Source organism: Pimephales promelas, chromosome 6 (genome assembly GCF_988280905.1).
Source record: "Pimephales promelas chromosome 6, fPimPro1.hap1.1, whole genome shotgun sequence".
NCBI lineage: Eukaryota > Metazoa > Chordata > Actinopteri > Cypriniformes > Leuciscidae > Pimephales > Pimephales promelas.
Window position 1 is genome coordinate 34,237,001 of NC_142774.1, and position 19,234 is coordinate 34,256,234.

Below are 19,234 nucleotides of genomic sequence, written 5' to 3' on the forward strand. Positions count from 1 at the left end.
TTTTTTGGGCGAAAAATTAAGTTTCTCCAATCTTCTCAAAACTCTGGATTATGATAAAGGGCCATGAGACTTAGACCTGAGTGCAAAAATGGAGGCTCTAGCCCCTTCCAGAGCTGAGATATCGAAACTCAAAAATTCGCCCCCGAAAAAAAAACGACAGTGGTACCCCTTACGTTTTTTTTTTCGGACGAAAAATTAAGTTTCTCCAATCTTCTCAAAACTCTGGATTATGATAAAGGGCCATGAGACTTAGACCTGAGTGCAAAAATGGAGGCTCTAGCCCCTTCCAGAGCTGAGATATCGAAACTCAAAAATTCAACCCGAAAAAAAAACGACAGTGGTACCCCTTACGTTTTTTTTTTTGGGCGAAAAATTAAGTTTCTCCAATCTTCTCAAAACTCTGGATTATGATAAAGGGCTATGAGACTTAGACCTGAGTGCAAAAATGGAGGCTCTAGCCCCTTTCAGAGCTGAGATATCGAAACTCAAAAATTCAACCCGAAAAAAAAAAGACAGTGGTACCCCTTACGTTTTTTTTTTTGGGCGAAAAATTAAGTTTCTCCAATCTTCTCAAAACTCTTGATTATGATAAAGGGCCATGAGACTTAGACCTGAGTGCAAAAATGGAGGCTCTAGCCCCTTCCAGAGCTGAGATATCGAAACTCAAAAATTCAACCCGAAAAAAAAACGACAGTGGTACCCCTTACGTTTTTTTTTTGGGGCGAAAAATTAAGTTTCTCCAATCTTCTCAAAACTCTGGATTATGATAAAGGGCTATGAGACTTAGACCTGAGTGCAAAAATGGAGGCTCTAGACCCTTCCAGAGCTTAGATATCGAAACTCAAAAAATCAACCCGATAAAAAAATGACAGTGGTACCCCTTACGTTTTTTTTTTTTGGGCGAAAAATTAAGTTTCTCAAATCTTCTCAAAACTCTGGATTATGATAAAGGGCTATGAGACTTAGACCTGAGTGCTAAAATGGAGGCTCTAGACCCTTCCAGAGCTGAGATATCGAAACTCAAAAAATCAACCCGAAAAAAAAAAACGACAGTGGTACCCCTTACGTTTTTTTTTTTTTGGGCAAAAAATTAAGTTTCTCCAATCTTCTCAAAACTCTGGATTATAATAAAGGGCTATGAGACTTAGACCTGAGTGCAAAAATGGAGGCTCTAGACCCTTCCAGAGGTGAGATATCGAAACTCGAAAATTTAACCCGAAAAAAAAACGACAGTGGTACCCCTTACGTTTTTTTTTTTTGGGCGAAAAATTAAGTTTCTCCAATCTTCTCAAAACTCTGGATTATAATAAAGGGCTATGAGACTTAGACCTGAGTGCAAAAATGGAGGCTCTAGACCCTTCCAGAGCTGAGATATCGAAACTCAAAAATTCAACCCGAAAAAAAAAACGACAGTGGTACCCCTTCCTTTTTTTTTTTGGGCGAAAAATTAAGTTTCTCCAATCTTCTCAAAACTCTGGATTATGATAAAGGGCCATGAGACTTAGACCTGAGTGCAAAAATGGAGGCTCTAGCCCCTTCCAGAGCTGAGATATCGAAACTCAAAAATTCAACCCGAAAAAAAAAAACGACAGTGGTACCCCTTACGTTTTTTTTTTGGGCGAAAAATTACGTTTCTCCAATCTTCTCAAAACTCTGGATTATGATAAAGGGCTATGAGACTTAGACCTGAGTGCAAAAATGGAGGCTCTAGACCCTTCCAGAGCTGAGATATCGAAACTCAAAAATTCAACCCGAAAAAAAAACGACAGTGGTACCCCTTACGTTTTTTTTTTTTTTTTGGGCGAAAAATTAAGTTTCTCCAATCTTCTCAAAACTCTGGTTTATGATAAAGGGCTATGAGACTTAGACCTGAGTGCAAAAATGGAGGCTCTAGACCCTTCCAGAGCTGAGATATCGAAACTCAAAAATTTAACCCGAAAAAAAAACGACAGTGGTACCCCTTACGTTTTGTTTTTTTTTGGGGCGAAAAATTAAGTTTCTCCAATCTTCTCAAACCTCTGGATTATGATAAAGGGCTATGAGACTTAGACCTGAGTGCAAAAATGGAGGCTCTAGCCCCTTCCAGAGCTGAGATATCGAAACTCAAAAATTCAACCCGAAAAAAAACGACAGTGGTACCCCTTACGTTTTTTTTTTTGGGCGAAAAATTAAGTTTCTCCAATCTTCTCAAAACTCTGGATTATGATAAAGGGCCATGAGACTTAGACCTGAGTGCAAAAATGGAGGCTCTAGCCCCTTCCAGAGCTGAGATATCGAAACTCAAAAATTCAACCCGAAAAAAAAACGACAGTGGTACCCCTTACGTTTTTTTTTTTGGGCGAAAAATTAAGTTTCTCCAATCTTCTCAAAACTCTGGATTATGATAAAGGGCTATGAGACTTAGACCTGAGTGCAAAAATGGAGGCTCTAGCCCCTTCCAGAGCTGAGATATCGAAACTCAAAAATTCAACCCGAAAAAAAAAAAACGACAGTGGTACCCCTTACGTTTTTTTTTTTTGGGCGAAAAATTAAGTTTCTCCAATCTTCTCAAAACTCTGGATTATAATAAAGGGCTATGAGACTTAGACCTGAGAGCAAAAATGGAGGCTCTAGACCCTTCCAGAGCTGAGATATCGAAACTCAAAAATTCAACCCGAAAAAAAAACGACAGTGGTACCCCTTACGTTTTTTTTTTTTTGGGCGAAAAATTAAGTTTCTCCAATCTTCTCAAAACTCTTGATTATGATAAAGGGCCATGAGACTTAGACCTGAGTGCAAAAATGGAGGCTCTAGCCCCTTCCAGAGCTGAGATATCGAAACTAAAAAATTCAACCCGAAAAAAAAAACGACAGTGGTACCCCTTACGTTTTTTTTTTTGGGGCGAAAAATTAAGTTTCTCCAATCTTCTCAAAACTCTGGATTATGATAAAGGGCTATGAGACTTAGACCTGAGTGCAAAAATGGAGGCTCTAGACCCTTCCAGAGCTGAGATATCGAAACTCAAAAATTCAACCCGAAAAAAAAACGACAGTGGTACCCCTTACGTTTTTTTTTTTTGGACGAAAAATTAAGTTTCTCCAATCTTCTCAAAACTCTGGATTATAATAAAGGGCTATGAGACTTAGACCTGAGTGCAAAAATGGAGGCTCTAGACCCTTCCAGAGCTGAGATATCGAAACTCAAAAAATCAACCCGAAAAAAAAACGACAGTGGTACCCCGTACGTTTTTTTTTTTGGGCGAAAAATTAAGTTTCTCCAATCTTCTCAAAACTCTGGATTATGATAAAGGGCCATGAGACTTAGACCTGAGTGCAAAAGTGGAGGCTCTAGCCCCTTCCAGAGCTGAGATATCGAAACTCAAAAATTCAACCCGAAAAAAAAACAACAGTGGTACCCCTTACGTTTTTTTTTTTTGGGCGAAAAATTAAGTTTCTCCAATCTTCTCAAAACTCTGGATTATGATAAAGGGCTATGAGACTTAGACCTGAGTGCAAAAATGGAGGCTCTAGACCCTTCCAGAGCTGAGATATCGAAACTCAAAAATTCAACCCGAAAAAAAAAACGACAGTGGTACCCCTTACGTTTTTTTTTTTTTGGGCGAAAAATTAAGTTTCTCCAATCTTCTCAAAACTCTGGATTATAATAAAGAGCTATGAGACTTAGACGTGAGTGCAAAAATGGAAGCTCTAGACCCTTCCAGAGCTGAGATATCGAAACTCAAAAAATCAACCCGAAAAAAAAACGACAGTGGTACCCCTTACGTTTTTTTTTTTGGGAGAAAAATTGAGTTTCTCAAATCTTCTCAAAACTCTGGATTATGATAAAGGGCTATGAGACTTAGACCTGAGTGCAAAAATGGAGGCTCTAGACCCTTCCAGAGCTGAGATATCAAAACTCAAAAAATCAACCTGAAAAAAAAACGACAGTGGTACCCCTTACGTTTTTTTTTTTTGGGCGAAAAATTAAGTTTCTCCAATCTTCTCAAAACTCTGGATTATAATAAAGGGCTATGAGACTTAGACCTGAGTGCAAAAATGGAGGCTCTAGACCCTTCCAGAGCTGAGATATCGAAACTCAAAAAAATCAACCCGAAAAAAAAAACGACAGTGGTACCCCTTACGTTTTTTTTTTTTGGGCGAAAAATTAAGTTTCTCCAATCTTCTCAAAACTATGGATTATGATAAAGGGCCATGAGACTTAGACCTGAGAGCAAAAATGGAGGCTCTAGACCCTTCCAGAGCTGAGATATCGAAACTCAAAAATTCAACCCGAAAAAAAAACGACAGTGGTACCCCTTACGGGTTTTTTTTTGGGGCGAAAAATTAAGTTTCTCCAATCTTCTCAAAACTCTGGATTATGATAAAGGGCTATGAGAATTAGACCTGAGTGCAAAAATGGAGGCTCTAGACCCTTCCAGAGCTGAGATATCGAAACTCAAAAATTCGACCCGAAAAAAAACGACAGTGGTACCCCTTACGTTTTTTTTTTTTTTGGGCGAAATATTAAGTTTCTCCAATCTTCTCAAAACTCTGGATTATGATAAAGGGCTATGCGACTTAGACCTGAGTGCAAAAATGGAGGCTCTAGACCCTTCCAGAGCTGAGATATCGAAACTCAAAAATTCAACCCGAAAAAAAAACGACAGTGGTACCCCTTCCTTTTTTTTTTTTTTGGGCGAAAAATTAAGTTTCTCCAATCTTCTCAAAACTCTGGATTATGATAAAGGGCCATGAGACTTAGACCTGAGTGCAAAAATTGAGGCTCTAGACCCTTCCAGAGCTGAGATATCGAAACTCAAAAATTCAACCCGAAAAAAAAAACGACAGTGGTACCCCTTACGTTTTTTTTTTTTGGGGCGAAAAATTAAGTTTCTCCAATCTTCTCAAAACTCTGGATTATGATAAAGGGCTATGATACTTAGACCTGAGTGCAAAAATGGAGGCTCTAGACCCTTCCAGAGCTGAGATATCGAAACTCAAAAATTCAACCCGAAAAAAAAAACGACAGTGGTACCCCTTACGTTTTTTTTTTTTTGGGCGAAAAATTAAGTTTCTCCAATCTTCTCAAAACTCTGGATTATGATAAAGGGCCATGAGACTTAGACCTGAGTGCAAAAATGGAGGCTCTAGCCCCTTCCAGTGCTGAGATATCGAAACTCAAAAATTCGCCCCCAAAAAAAAACGACAGTGGTACCCCTTACGTTTTTTTTTTTTGGGCGAAAAATTAAGTTTCTCCAATCTTCTCAAAACTCTGGATTATAATAAAGGGCTATGAGACTTAGACCTGAGTGCAAAAATGGAGGCTCTAGACCCTTCCAGAGCTTAGATATCGAAACTCAAAAAATCAACCCGATAAAAAAACGACAGTGGTACCCCTTACGTTTTTTTTTTTTGGGCGAAAAATTAAGTTTCTCAAATCTTCTCAAAACTCTGGATTATGATAAAGGGCTATGAGACTTAGACCTGAGTGCTAAAATGGAGGCTCTAGACCCTTCCAGAGCTGAGATATCGAAACTCAAAAAATCAACCCGAAAAAAAACGACAGTGGTACCCCTTACGTTTTTTTTTTTTGGGCGAAAAATTAAGTTTCTCAAATCTTCTCAAAACTCTGGATTATGATAAAGGGCTATGAGACTTAGACCTGAGTGCAAAAATGGAGGCTCTAGACCCTTCCAGAGCTGAGATATCGAAACTCAAAAAATCAACCCGAAAAAAAAAACGACAGTGGTACCCCTTACGTTTTTTTTTTTTGGGCGAAAAATTAAGTTTCTCCAATCTTCTCAAAACTCTGGATTATAATAAAGGGCTATGAGACTTAGACCTGAGTGCAAAAATGGAGGCTCTAGACCCTTCCAGAGCTGAGATATCGAAACTCGAAAATTTAACCCGAAAAAAAAACGACAGTGGTACCCCTCACGTTTTTTTTTTTTGGGCGAAAATTTAAGTTTCTCCAATCTTCTCAAAACTCTGGATTATAATAAAGGGCTATGAGACTTAGACCTGAGTGCAAAAATGGAGGCTCTAGACCCTTCCAGAGCTGAGATATCGAAACTCAAAAATTCAACCCGAAAAAAAAACGACAGTGGTAACCCTTCCTTTTTTTTTTTTGGGCGAAAAATTAAGTTTCTCCAATCTTCTCAAAACTCTGGATTATGATAAAGGGCCATGAGACTTAGACCTGAGTGCAAAAATGGAGGCTCTAGCCCCTTCCAGAGCTGAGATATCGAAACTCAAAAATTCAACCCGAAAAAAAAACGACAGTGGTACCCCTTACGTTTTTTTGGGGGGGCGAAAAATTAAGTTTCTCCAATCTTTTCAAAACTCTGGATTATAATAAAGGGCTATGAGACTTAGACCTGAGTGCAAAAATGGAGGCTCTAGACCCTTCCAGAGCTGAGATATCGAAACTCAAAAATTCGACCCGAAAAAAAAAACGACAGTGTTACCCCTTACGTTTTTTTTTTTGGGCGAAAAATTAAGTTTCTCCAATCTTCTCAAAACTCTGGATTATGATAAAGGGCTATGAGATTAGACCTTAGTGCAAAAATGGAGGCTCTAGCCCCTTCCAGAGCTGAGATATCGAAACTCAAAAATTCGCCCCGAAAAAAAAACGACAGTGGTACCCCTTACGTTTTTTTTTTGGGCGAAAAATTAAGTTTCTCCAATCTTCTCAAAACTCTGGATTATAATAAAGGGCTATGAGACTTAGACCTGAGTGCAAAAATGGAGGCTCTAGGCCCTTCCAGAGCTGAGATATCGAAACTCAAAAATTCGACCCGAAAAAAAAACGACAGTGGTACCCCTTACGTTTTTTTTTTTGGGCGAAAAATTAAGTTTCTCCAATCTTCTCAAAACTCTGGATTCTGATAGAGGGCCATGAGACTTAGACCTGAGTAGACCTGAGTGCAAAAATGGAGGCTCTAGACCCTTCCAGAGCTGAGATATCGAAACTCAAAAAGTCAACCCGAAAAAAAACTGACAGTGGTACCCCTTACGTTTTTTTTTTTGGGCGAAAAATTAAGTTTCTCCAATCTTCTCAAAACTCTGGATTATAATAAAGGGCTATGAGACTTAGACCTGAGTGCAAAAATGGAGGCTCTAGGCCCTTCCAGAGCTGAGATATCGAAACTCAAAAATTCGACCCGAAAAAAAAAGTTTCTCCAATCTTCTCAAACTCTGAATTATGATAAAGGGCTATGAGACTTAGACCTGAGTGCAAAAATGGAGGCTCTAGCCCCTTCCAGAGCTGAGATATCGAAACTCAAAAATTCGGCCCAAAAAAAAAAAACGACAGTGGTACCCCTTACGCTTTTTTTTTTTGGGCGAAAAATTAAGTTTCTCCAATCTTCTCAAAACTCTGGATTATGATAAAGGGCTATGAGACTTAGACCTGAGTGCAAAAATGGAGGCTCTAGCCCCTTCCAGAGCTGAGATATCGAAACTCAAAAATTCGCCCCGAAAAAAAAACGACAGTGGTACCCCTTTCGTTTTTTTTTTTGGGCGAAAAATTAAGTTTCTCCAATCTTCTCAAAACTCTGGATTCTGATAGAGGGCCATGAGACTTAGACCTGAGTAGACCTGAGTGCAAATATGGAGGCTCAAGACCCTTCCAGAGCTGAGATATCGAAACTCAAAAATTCGACCCGAAAAAAAACGACAGTGGTACCCCTTACGTTTTTTTTTTTTTGGGCGAAAAATTAAGTTTCTCCAATCTTCTCAAAACTCTGGATTATGATAAAGGGCTATGAGACTTAGACCTGAGTGCAAAAATGGAGGCTCTAGACCCTTCCAGAACTGAGATATCGAAACTCAAAAATTCAACCCGAAAAAAAAACGACAGTGGTACCCCTTACGTTTTTTTTTTTTTGGGCGAAAAATTAAGTTTCTCCAATCTTCTCAAAACTCTGGATTATGATAAAGGGCCATGAGACTTAGACCTGAGTGCAAAAATGGAGGCTCTAGCCCCTTCCAGAGCTGAGATATCGAAACTCAAAAATTCAACCCGAAAAAAAAAACGACAGTGGTACCCCTTACGTTTTTTTTTTTTGGGGCGAAAAATTAAGTTTCTCCAATCTTCTCAAAACTCTGGATTATGATAAAGGGCTATGATACTTAGACCTGAGTGCAAAAATGGAGGCTCTAGACCCTTCCAGAGCTGAGATATCGAAACTCAAAAATTCAACCCGAAAAAAAAACGACAGTGGTACCCCTTACGTTTTTTTTTTTTTTTTGGGCGAAAAATTAAGTTTCTCCAATCTTCTCAAAACTCTGGATTATGATAAAGGGCTATGAGACTTAGACCTGAGTGCAAAAATGGAGGCTCTAGCCCCTTCCAGAGCTGAGATATCGAAACTCAAAAATTCGCCCCGAAAAAAAAACGACAGTGGTACCCCTTTCGTTTTTTTTTTTTGGGCGAAAAATTAAGTTTCTCCAATCTTCTCAAAACTCTGGATTATGATAAAGGGCTATGAGACTTAGACCTGAGTGCAAAAATGGAGGCTCTAGACCCTTCCAGAGCTGAGACATTGAGATCCCACGTTACATTTATGCCATCATAAATATCTCAATATCTCAGCTCTGGAAGGGTCTAGAGCCTCCATTTTTGCACTCAGGTCTAAGTCTCATGGCCCTCTATCAGAATCCAGAGTTTTGAAAAGATTGGAGAAACTTATTTTTTCACACCGAAAAAAAAGGGGTACCACTGTCGTTTTTTTTTTTGGGGGGGGTCGAAATTTTGAGTTTCTTTGATCTTCTTGAAACTCTGGATTCCGAAAGAGGACCAAGAGACTTAGACCTGAGCGCAAAAATGGAGGCTCTAGACCCTTCCAGAGCTGAGATATTGAGATATTTATAATGGCATAAATGCCCGTTGGATCTCAATAACTCAGCTCTGGAAGGGTCTAGAGCCTCCATTTTTGCACTCAGGTCTGAGTCTCATGGCCCTCTATCAGAATCCAGAGTTTTGAGAAGATTGGAGAACTTTTTTTTCACACCGAAAAAAAAAACTCGACAGAGGTACCACTGTCGTTCTTTTTTTTTGGTCGAAATTTTGAGTTTCTCTGATTTTCCCATTTATTTCATCCCTACAAAATATTAAAATGTAGAATTGTTAAATGAATCCTCTAAAATTATGTAAATTGAGCTAAACTCTTAGCTAAGTACATTGGTAATCCTTTCCCTCCCCTAAAAAACACAATAACACTTAACATTTGAAATGTGTTTAATCATACTTAAACAGAATGGACAACATGAGGTGACATTTACTGGGGTACAGCTCTGTTTCATCAACAACTTTTGCCATAATCTCACAATGAAGTGTAGAGGACCGTTCTTTATGTACATAGTTACACACACAGGCTATAACCACCATCAGTATACAACATACACAAGACGATTAGTACTGTATTCCCGAAACATCTTAGGAAGGAAATGCATAGATAGTGTCACAATGCCACACACTCTGTCTACATGGAAAAAAATGAACATGAAGTTTGGTCCTTTAAATAGACACCAAAAATAAAAACAATCTGAACATTGTTATATATAATGTATATATTTATAGATGGAATATATAGATATACCTATATCATATTATGTAATAATATCATATAGATCATTTATATATGGAAATTGAGCTCCAAGCCATTAGGATGGGACCACAAAGGAATCAATGTCGTGAAACCCAATGGCTGCTGGGACGTGTGGTTTTGAGGTCTCCGGGGGCGGAGCTTAGCGGACGAGAGGGGCCTGTTTCAGGGAGATGAGGACTGAGCGCATGCGGGAGACGTCCTTGGCCTGCTTGCTGGACTTGGGATTGAAATCACAAAGGCGCGCCACACGCTCCCATTCTGTGCCAGGGCTGTTCTCATCGAGCTCGGACACCATGGCTTCCTCAGCCGCCCTGCCGACGAGAAACCACAATCAGCTTCGGACAGAAAGCGGAAAACGCTCTCGGACACGTCCCGCTTGAGCGCACAACCGCTGACCTCCGTAATGCCTCGAGAACTGTGATTGGCTACGAAATGTTTCCGTCGTTAATTGACTATATAGCTGACTACGCAAACGAAAAAAAATGGTTGAGATGTTTTGAAGGTGCTTTGGTAGGAGGTCAGAGGTAAGTGTACCAAAGCAGCTCTGTGTCAAGGTGAAAAACAATGGTTATTTCCATCCAACAATACATTCATAAAGAGACATTCTTCAGGTGACCACATCCAAAACAGATGGTAGTTTGAGCTTCATGCCCCCAACCCACCATTACCAGAACTAGTCTCGATCTTACAGGCAGGAAAAGGTTCCAGAACAGCCACAATCAAATTTTGCAGTGATTCAGTTGGTTAAAACAATTTGTTGTACTTTGAAAGTCCTTGTATTGTGGGACATTCCTCGTCGCTTGGTGGTCAGAGGAATGTCAAGGAATCGTGTACGCTAATATAAACCTTCAACGCAGCGATTGGCAGGCCAATTAGCTTATTTTAACCACCAAATCTTTGTGCAAAGGCTGAACGTGCCATGCGTTGGCAGTGACCAAAAGCGGGGCCTTCTGCTGAGCATGGGGCAACTAAAGTTTCTGGCAAGCCAAACGCTAAAGAGCTCTTAACAGAAATCTTCAGAGAGCTTTTTGAGACCATATTCGCCTATTCCCGTTTCCTCCCGGCCCATTTACCGACCCTTTCCGCTGCCGTGGACTCAGTCCAGTAGAGTTGCATTAGCCTCTCCACTATCACACAGTATACACAGCAAAATGGGTATGAAAAGCCAATGAGGTAAATCACGGTCACAATCAACTACATCAACGTACAGGACTAGTGCACCAACACATCACCACAAAAGGACATCCAGAATCTTAACTTTAGCAGAAACATGTTGATAATAAAGACAGCAATTCATTGGTGTATATAACTTTGGGTGTTTGTTCCCTGAGCATACTGGGTTTTCTTGTCTTTATTTTTCTTTTGCTTTTTTTTTTTTACTTAACTGGTCTAGGCGGTAGCAAGGATGGTTAATGTGAGTGCTTAAAGGTGCATAGAGAAAAGAAAAACAAGGAGAAACAGATCACAAGTCAGATATATAGAAAACCAAAAGAAATGAGATTTATGCAGATGACCAAAGCAGGCATGCACTGTTCAAAACCCAAGTCATCTTAGGAGTGCTTCTATGTGCGCTTAGCTTGCAGCCGTCATTGACGTACGCGCCGCTTGCGGCGGTCGGCGATCGCAACTGGCACTTCAGTTGAGAGACATTTACCAAGCAAAAGAAAAGCAGCTAAATGTTTACAATAGCTCTGCAGAATAGGCAGAAGCAGTAAGATGTCCATGATGAATATGAGGGCTGCAGAACTAAGAGGACAGTTACAGTTCTAGCCTGGGACAGCTTTGCTCAACCTAGACACAGCGTACTCTCTACAATACTCCCATCTAACAGAAGCAACTAGGTGTCCAGCCGAAAACACCAGCCATGGGATAAAGGTGCAACAAGTCTTGGTGTAAAAAAAAAAAATTGTCGCTCTATAATTTACCATTTTGAGACTGACACTGGCCAAACAAAGGAAGATTAAAGGTGTAGTTCACTTTTAAAAAAAAAAAACTTGCTGATAATTTACTCACCCCCATGTCATCCAAGATATCCATGTCATTCTTTCTTCGGTCGAAAAGAAACTAAGGTTTTTGATGAAAACATTCCAGAATTTTTCTCCATATAATGCACTTCAATGGGAACCAAACGGTTCAAGGTCCAAAAGACAGTTTCAGTGCAAACTGTTCAAAGGGCTTTAAACAATTTCAGATGATGAATCAAGTGAAACGATCACATATTTAATAAATAAATAGCAAAGTTTAAGTTTATAAGCTCAAATGGTCACCTTGATCTGTTCTGTGACGCACGTTTGTGACTCTCCTATTCGAACTCGTTCATCAAAATGAACAAATCTTTTTGCGAGTCCTTTGGTTCATTCAACGAACGAAACAAACAAATTGACTCAGAAAAAGATTTGTTCATTTTTGATGCAAGTTCGTGACTCTCCTGTTCGAACTCGTTCATCGCAGTACAGAGCAAGGCAACCATTTGAGCTTATAAAACTTAAACTTTATTTTTTTTTTTTAAAGTAGCGATCGTTTCACTTGATAAGACCCTTATTCATCGTCTGAAATCGTTTAAAGCACTTTGAACAGTTTGCACTGAAACTGTCTTTTGGACCTTGAACCGTTTGGTTCCCAATGAAGTGCATTATATGGAGAAACATCCTGGAATGTTTTCATCAAAAACCTTTGTTTCTTTTCGACTGAAGAAAGAATGACATGGATAGCTTGGATGACATGGGGGTGAGTAAAATATCAGCAAATGTTTTTTGAAAAGTGAACTACTCCTTTAACAGAATTGGTTAAACTTAGCAAGTAAATCGATTGAAAGCCTTGCCAACCGTTTTCAAATCAGCAAATTTTCTTTATATATATAAAATGCAGAAATTTCTATAAATTGCACTGAAAGAAATGACCTAGTGCACCTTTTACCAAATTTGGCAACACAAAAAAAAAAAAATTAATCTATAAACAAAAGAAGTACATTTATATTTTTAGTAATTATACTACTGGCTGGTTTACTATGGGTTGGCTTTGATACGAGCCAGAGACGTAGTTGCTTAGAAAGTCTCTACTGCTGTATTACAGATACACTGCTACTGCACTAAATTATGCTAGTATATATCAACAAATCTCACTTAATAATAATGTTAGACAAACAATAACATTAAATAATCTCACAATTTATACAAATGTTTAGACATCATATCTTGAATGTAAAGTGCAGACATGACAAATGCAAGACACAAACATGAGAAAAAGATGGGTTTTCATAAACTCTATATGAGAAATAATATAAATAAATAAATAAAAAGACAAATGAGTAATGACTTAATGGGCAAGACACACAAAAATCTGTTATGTAACTTAACCATAATGGGGCGGGGATGGATAACATGCATAATGTGCAGAATTATTTGTCTAATTACTCTTTGAAGAAAACTAAAAATCACCCTGGTTTTAAATACGTAGTTAACTAAGCATTTGGTTAGAGATGAGTAAGAGTAACAGGTTATGAAAAAAGATGAGATGCAGGAAAATGAGATCATGAGAAATGCATGTGAAAAGAAAGGATGTTAGTTTAGCAACATACACATAACCAATCAGATCAGCGAAGGGTTGTTTGTAGAAATCCTCATCCAGCACCCTGGGAGTCCCAGAGGAGAGCAGCGAAGCAGGAGAGAACAGAGAGAGTGGTAAAAAGGAGAAAACAAACACTCATACAGAGTCAAAACACACTGCAGTGTTACCATACCAGTGTTAACACCAGCCCAAGTACAAAAAGAGAGAGAAACACAGAGACAAACAGGACAAATAAATAAGGAATTAAGAGAACGATTTCACATTCAAAGGAATGAGGACAGATATACAGAAAGAGGTTTAAGACGACATCATTTTTATTTGTACCAAAACATACTTTCACTAGGACTGAATGGGGAAGCCCAAAACATTAACAAGCACTTGAAACTAAAAAAAAAAAAAAACTGTACTTGTTTTGACTCACTTGCGTTCTTTTCAATAGAAATTTAGACTGAATCCTATTCAGCACGTCTAACTGTAAAGTTCATTCAGATGCTTCCCTGAGGCACAGAGCTTTGCATAGACATAGCTTTTTTATTCTAATAGCTGAATACAACATCTGGTGCCAATCATAGAAATAGCATCTTTATCAGATTGGACCAGACATGATCATGTGACCAAAACACAGCAGAAGTGTCCATGGCCAAATCACATGATCATTCAACAAAGTCAGAATCTCAAATCTGCCTTATATTTCTAGTTACCATTACACTGGTTAATATGAATAGTTCACTCAAAAATGATCATGAATCCTTTATTCCAAATCTGTATGAGATATGAATACTAGGGCTGTCAACTTTAGTCGTTTAGTCGACTAATCGGTCGATGCCGTCTTGGTCGACTGACATTCTTATTGGTCGACCAGTTGCATTTTTTTTTTTTTTAACCAATAGAAAGAATTTTTCAATGATTTACTCCTTGATATTCATTTATAAGCAGTTATTTATTACTGTATTCTAAATATAATTAGCCTATGTTTTGTCCCCAACTTTAAAATGCTTTAATTTAGGCTATTTTTGTAACTGCGCCACAGTTTAGCGCACACACATAATACACTCGGGAACCGTACCTGTGGCCGGCTGCGCTGCTGCTCGCGCTCGGTAAGGGATGCTGTATTCATTCAGTTAGAACGCTGCTTGTTTTGGCTTTAGTCGACAAAATGTCCAGGAAATCTAAATCTTTTGTCTGGCTGCATTTTAAAACAAAGACGACAAGACTGTGGAGGGAGGCGATCGCGTTGCTCCATTATGAGCGCGCAAGTCGTGCGCCTACATTTGAAATCGAACTTGAGCGCGCAAAAGACGCGAGCAGCCTTTTAACGGCTATATCATGCTGACTCAATAGTGTTTTCTTAATGTTTTCGTATTTATTTGTACACTTGACGCATTTGAAAATAGCCTAAATAATGCAACAAAACGAAAATAAACCTATACGCGGTCCTACAGCCTATTATTAGGATTGTTTTTAAGTTATTTGGGTTTTTTGTGTGTTGTTTAAAACGCCTTGATCGTCAGGACTAAAGTTAACCCATAGCTTTGAAAGTAAAGAAGAATATAAAGCCTGTATAAACGAGAGCTTTTGTTGGGATTTTTCATTATGTGGCAGATAGCAGTTATATTTTTTGCAGCGTGTGGTGTGGTCAGGTGCGCGATTGTGACTGTTAGACCTAGGACAGAGCACTTCACTTTTTGCAGTTAAAAAATCACTTAATTTTCAAAGAATTGTATTATTATTATAGTTTTATTTATTTGTGATGTTTTTTCGTTGTTGTTTTATAAATGGTCAATGACAATTGTTTAAAAAATGTTTAATCAAAAAATCACGTTTTTTTTTTTAGTCGACTAATCGTTGTGCAGGACTCGACTTTGGTCGACTAAGGATTTCTTTGGTTGAATACAGCCCTAATGAATACACTGTGACCCAGCATACACATTGCCGTCGAGTACGATGGAGGAGCCGTGCACTTTCTAGTGCTTTTGTAACCAGGGCTCACTACTAGACTTAAGCTGTTCGAACAGTGTCGTGTACCTGTTGTTCACTTTGGTCTTCTCCAGCTGCTCGTTCTGCCTGAGGTGCCACTCCTCCAGCTCCAGCTTTGCTTTCTCCTTCCACTCGAGCTCCTGCGTACGCGAGTTAGCATCTGAAAAACAGCAGAGGAATATCAGTCAGCCATAGATGAAATGTTTCAATATCTTAAGAATAACATCTACATCTTTGCTCAAGTTACCAAGCTCCTCCAGCCTCTCGCGCTGCTCCTCTCTCCATTTTCTCAAGCTCTCCGGCTCGGCCTGCAACCGATCGACACTGGAGATGGCCGCATACACGTCTGAAGGACCATTGCTCTCCTACAAAACGCACACAGCAAAGATTAGGAGTCCAAACCATACAAATCACAGTACACCATTTAGTTGATACACGTCTTTAGTGCATCAGCTCATTTAGTTTGGCTCAGTGATTTGTAAATTAAATTAATTTTTTTTTAAATATATTTGAATTGAAAAAATACAAACATCTAAAATATGAGTGACTGGTACAACGGGCCTTAACTGTCCAGGTCACATGCTAATTTAACTCAGTAAAGCCACATATTGAACAAGTCAGAATTAAACTGCAAGTTTGTTGTATTTATATACAATATTCATTAAAAAAAGAGGGCAAAATGGAGAAAAACTATGCAAGTATGGTGATTTTTAAATGGCCAAAAAATAAGATGAAATTTTGATAGACTAATGCAAATCATATTTGTATAACAGTATGGAAGATGAATTACATAATGTTAGTTTTATGATTAAAGCTTTGTAGATTTGATGATATACATATAATGATAACAAACATAAATGATGGAGACTGCATTACTTCATATTTACTTTTAAACATGATTTTTATAAAAATAATTACATATGGATTATAAACCTAAGTTGGTTCAGTCCAGTAAATGTTCATCTTGAAATATTAATTACAATATAAAAGCAACTGAACATTTACTTTATAAAAATCATTAAAGATTTCACAGCAAAGACAAACTTAAGATGGACATTTTAACAATTATACTAAAAGGCATTTCACTTTGTAAAAAAAGTATGAACTATCAATCAGAGGGCAGCAGATACAGATTAGATATTTCAGATCATTTAGAAGCCTTAGAAATTCATGCCTCAAATATGAAACTGGGCTTTATAGTAGTTATACAAAAATACACACATCAGCTTTCAGCTATTTAGAACCAGTGCTTGAAAGGAATCAAAAGTTTAAAGCAAGTCTAAATTTAGATTTATTCATTTGCTCTGTTGTAATGCAAACTGCTTGCTTATTTCTTATCAGCTGCAATTGTGCATCCACACATGCAGTCATTGCAGTGAAAATGCAGCTATATAAATACATGCAAGAGACAACTCTAAAATCAAATGTCAACAGATTGAGAGTTTGATGGAATACAGGCAAGAAGTATTCAAGGTCTTACCCCATGCAGATCTCCATTCACTGCTCCTGCCGAGATAAAAGAAAGAAAAACAAGTGTTAAAAACAGTCTAGTCGAAATTTCATGGATTGTTGAGTGAAATGCATTGCAAGGCTGTTTAGCCTTCCTGTAGCTCAAGCAGTAGAGCATGGTACTAACAATGCCATGGGCATGTCACGTGTTTAATGGAAAGCATGGAATGCAAGTTACTAAGGATAAAAGCACCTGCCAAAAGAGTATTCAAGGAACAGTAGTTAATTTGCAATAATTTGTTGTCCATAAAATAGCTTTACTTTAGTGTGGAATTCATGGACAGGATATACAGTTTTCTTCCTGCCTAAGTCTGGTTTTGCTGACTTCTTTTCCTTTCTTCCTGAATCAGTGAAAAACATGCAACCTCTCGTCACTAGATGTGATTTGATCACTTGATCGTTTTCATTCCGCAATACTTTAACACACCAGCAGTAATAAGAGACAAAATGTTTACCACATGCAAATCAATTTTTAACCCAAGACTGTTTTTATGAACAGAAAGTGTGCAGAACAGAACAGAAAGTATGCAGGCCTGACTGACTTTCTGCACACTGCAATGGACTGTACTTCCAAGACTGTTGTCTTTAGTCATCCTAGACCCAAGTCAGACTGTGTGCCAACGAAACTACATCCCCATCATCATTTATTCAAACCTTTTGGCCAGAGAAACATTCAAGCCAACAGCCAGTAAAAATGGAGTACCAGACACTTCAGCTGACTGGTAATATTCTTTGTAATGTAATGAAAATGCATTAAGACAAAAACGGCACATTTAATTTCACAATGTATACTTATTACTTATTTTTAACCATAGAACATGGTGTTTACCAACCTAAGGCCTCCAAAATATACACATTTCAGTCATTGTATGGATTCAATTTAATTAATAAAGGTACAATCATAGTTTAGGTACCTCTAAAGATTCATTCAGCTTTAAGGTGCGTGAGAATATACCTTTAATTCTAAAACGCGTATCTACAAAACGCGTAAATGTAATTTTTGGGCATCACAGGTGCGTTTGAAACATTTTTGGGGTATCACACTACAAATGCATTCGAAAAAACTAATCTTTTTGGTCATCATTTGCGAGTCCGAATCAATTTCTGTCCGTATTTGACATTTATGAAACTAGCGGGGGCGCATTTCTGGCCATTTATAGCCGCAATCGTGCATTTTTGCACACATCTGCACATACATATGAGCGTGGGAATCACTCGTTTTCGTGGATCACGATGCGTTGGAACACTCAAGCTTTTTTTATACAACTTCTAAACATTCAATAACGTCCGAATGCGTCTTTGATGGACTGAAATGCTGCCTATCCTGTCATATAACCATATCTCACTCCAATATAAAGACTAAAGGAAATTAACACACACAGCCTTCAGTCTAAAGGTCATTAACATAAACCGCGTTAAAAGGACTGAAATTTCGCGGATACATTCAGTACAACTAGAATAAGTTAACCAATCAAGACAAAAGCGATAAATGTGTCTCATAAAGGATGTTTTATTTATCTTAAAGCCAAATAAAATTACGATTAAAACGTTGGGAGGTCCACTACAGGGAGTCTCATAAATAGCTGAGTTAACAAGAGATAACGCCATTTTCCTGCTTCCTTCAACTAACGTTGCTACCATTATGTAAAAACATTGAGCATTTAAACGGCTAACGTAACGTTACTTGAATGCATCTTTGACAGTGTTGTCTATTGAAACAGCGTAGCACATATTATTTACACACACACACTCCGTTACTTCACATCTAAACGAAGGCTAGCTGGCTAACGAGAGAGTAAAACAGTTATTTGCTAAGATGTTTTGTCGGTTATAAGATTATAATTATATTTTTCTTCTTTTTTCTCTCTCTATCATGTCGTGTAAACACACCGTCCTGGTCTTGGCTCAGGGATGAAGGCACATCTCCGCTGTCCAGGATGCTGAAGCCTTCGTCATTCTCGATCCCCGCGATCTCACTCTCTTGCTGGGCCAGAAATGCTGCCGCCGGATCCTCGTCTGCCCCCACACCGTTTCCTGCGCTTCCTTGGGGGGCACTGAGCATATCAAAATCGTCCATGGCTCGCTAAATGTGTTAAGAGTGAGAACAACTGAAAAACACAAATCACTCGACTGTCTTCCTCGTCGACGATTCCAATGTCAGCGGGGGAGGTGATAACGAGTGAACGGACACGCAAGAAATTAAGCTCAGCCAATTAGAGTTGTGTATTTTTGATTGGCAGTTCTACTGCCCAAACAAATGACGAGGAGTTCAGTCGACGACCAATGAAATGACTAAACCGTGGCTGTGCGAATCCCGTGACCAACAGCGTGCCCTGATAGGGCGTTGCAGCAAAAAGGGATTGCATACGTTTCAGTCTGTAATGAATATAAAAGGGCTTTATCGTGGAAAAACTGACAGTAGTGTGGTGTCCTTCACAGACAGAACTTTTGATCTCAAAAGATCAATGATAACAAGATTTGTGCGTCATTTTGGCCGAAAATATATTTAAATATGATATTTTCCTGCAAAATTAATACATACACATGTACCAAGGTATTTAAATAATACACCAAGGCAACTGTGGTAGCCAA

General features: G+C 38.5%; 1 protein-coding gene across 3 annotated transcripts; it reads right to left on the reverse strand.

Annotated features, from left to right (window-relative positions):
- Positions 1–9,201: 9,201 nt before the first annotated feature.
- Positions 9,202–18,825, reverse strand: clta (clathrin, light chain A). 3 transcript variants are annotated; one of them, XM_089132467.1, is made up of 7 exons: positions 18,533–18,825; positions 16,614–16,639; positions 15,381–15,498; positions 15,182–15,293; positions 13,167–13,220; positions 10,975–11,010; positions 9,202–9,900 (listed from the first exon to the last, which is right to left on the reverse strand). In XM_089132467.1, exons 1-7 carry the CDS (start codon positions 18,717–18,719, stop codon positions 9,729–9,731), a joined length of 705 nt encoding a protein of 234 aa, XP_088988593.1. In that variant the 5' UTR covers positions 18,720–18,825; the 3' UTR covers positions 9,202–9,728. The 3 variants fall into 3 exon arrangements, with proteins under 3 accessions (XP_088988593.1, XP_088988594.1, XP_088988595.1); XM_089132468.1 differs by lacking the exon at positions 10,975–11,010; XM_089132469.1 differs by lacking the exons at positions 10,975–11,010; positions 13,167–13,220 and having other exon boundaries at positions 18,533–18,824.
- Positions 18,826–19,234: the final 409 nt, after the last annotated feature.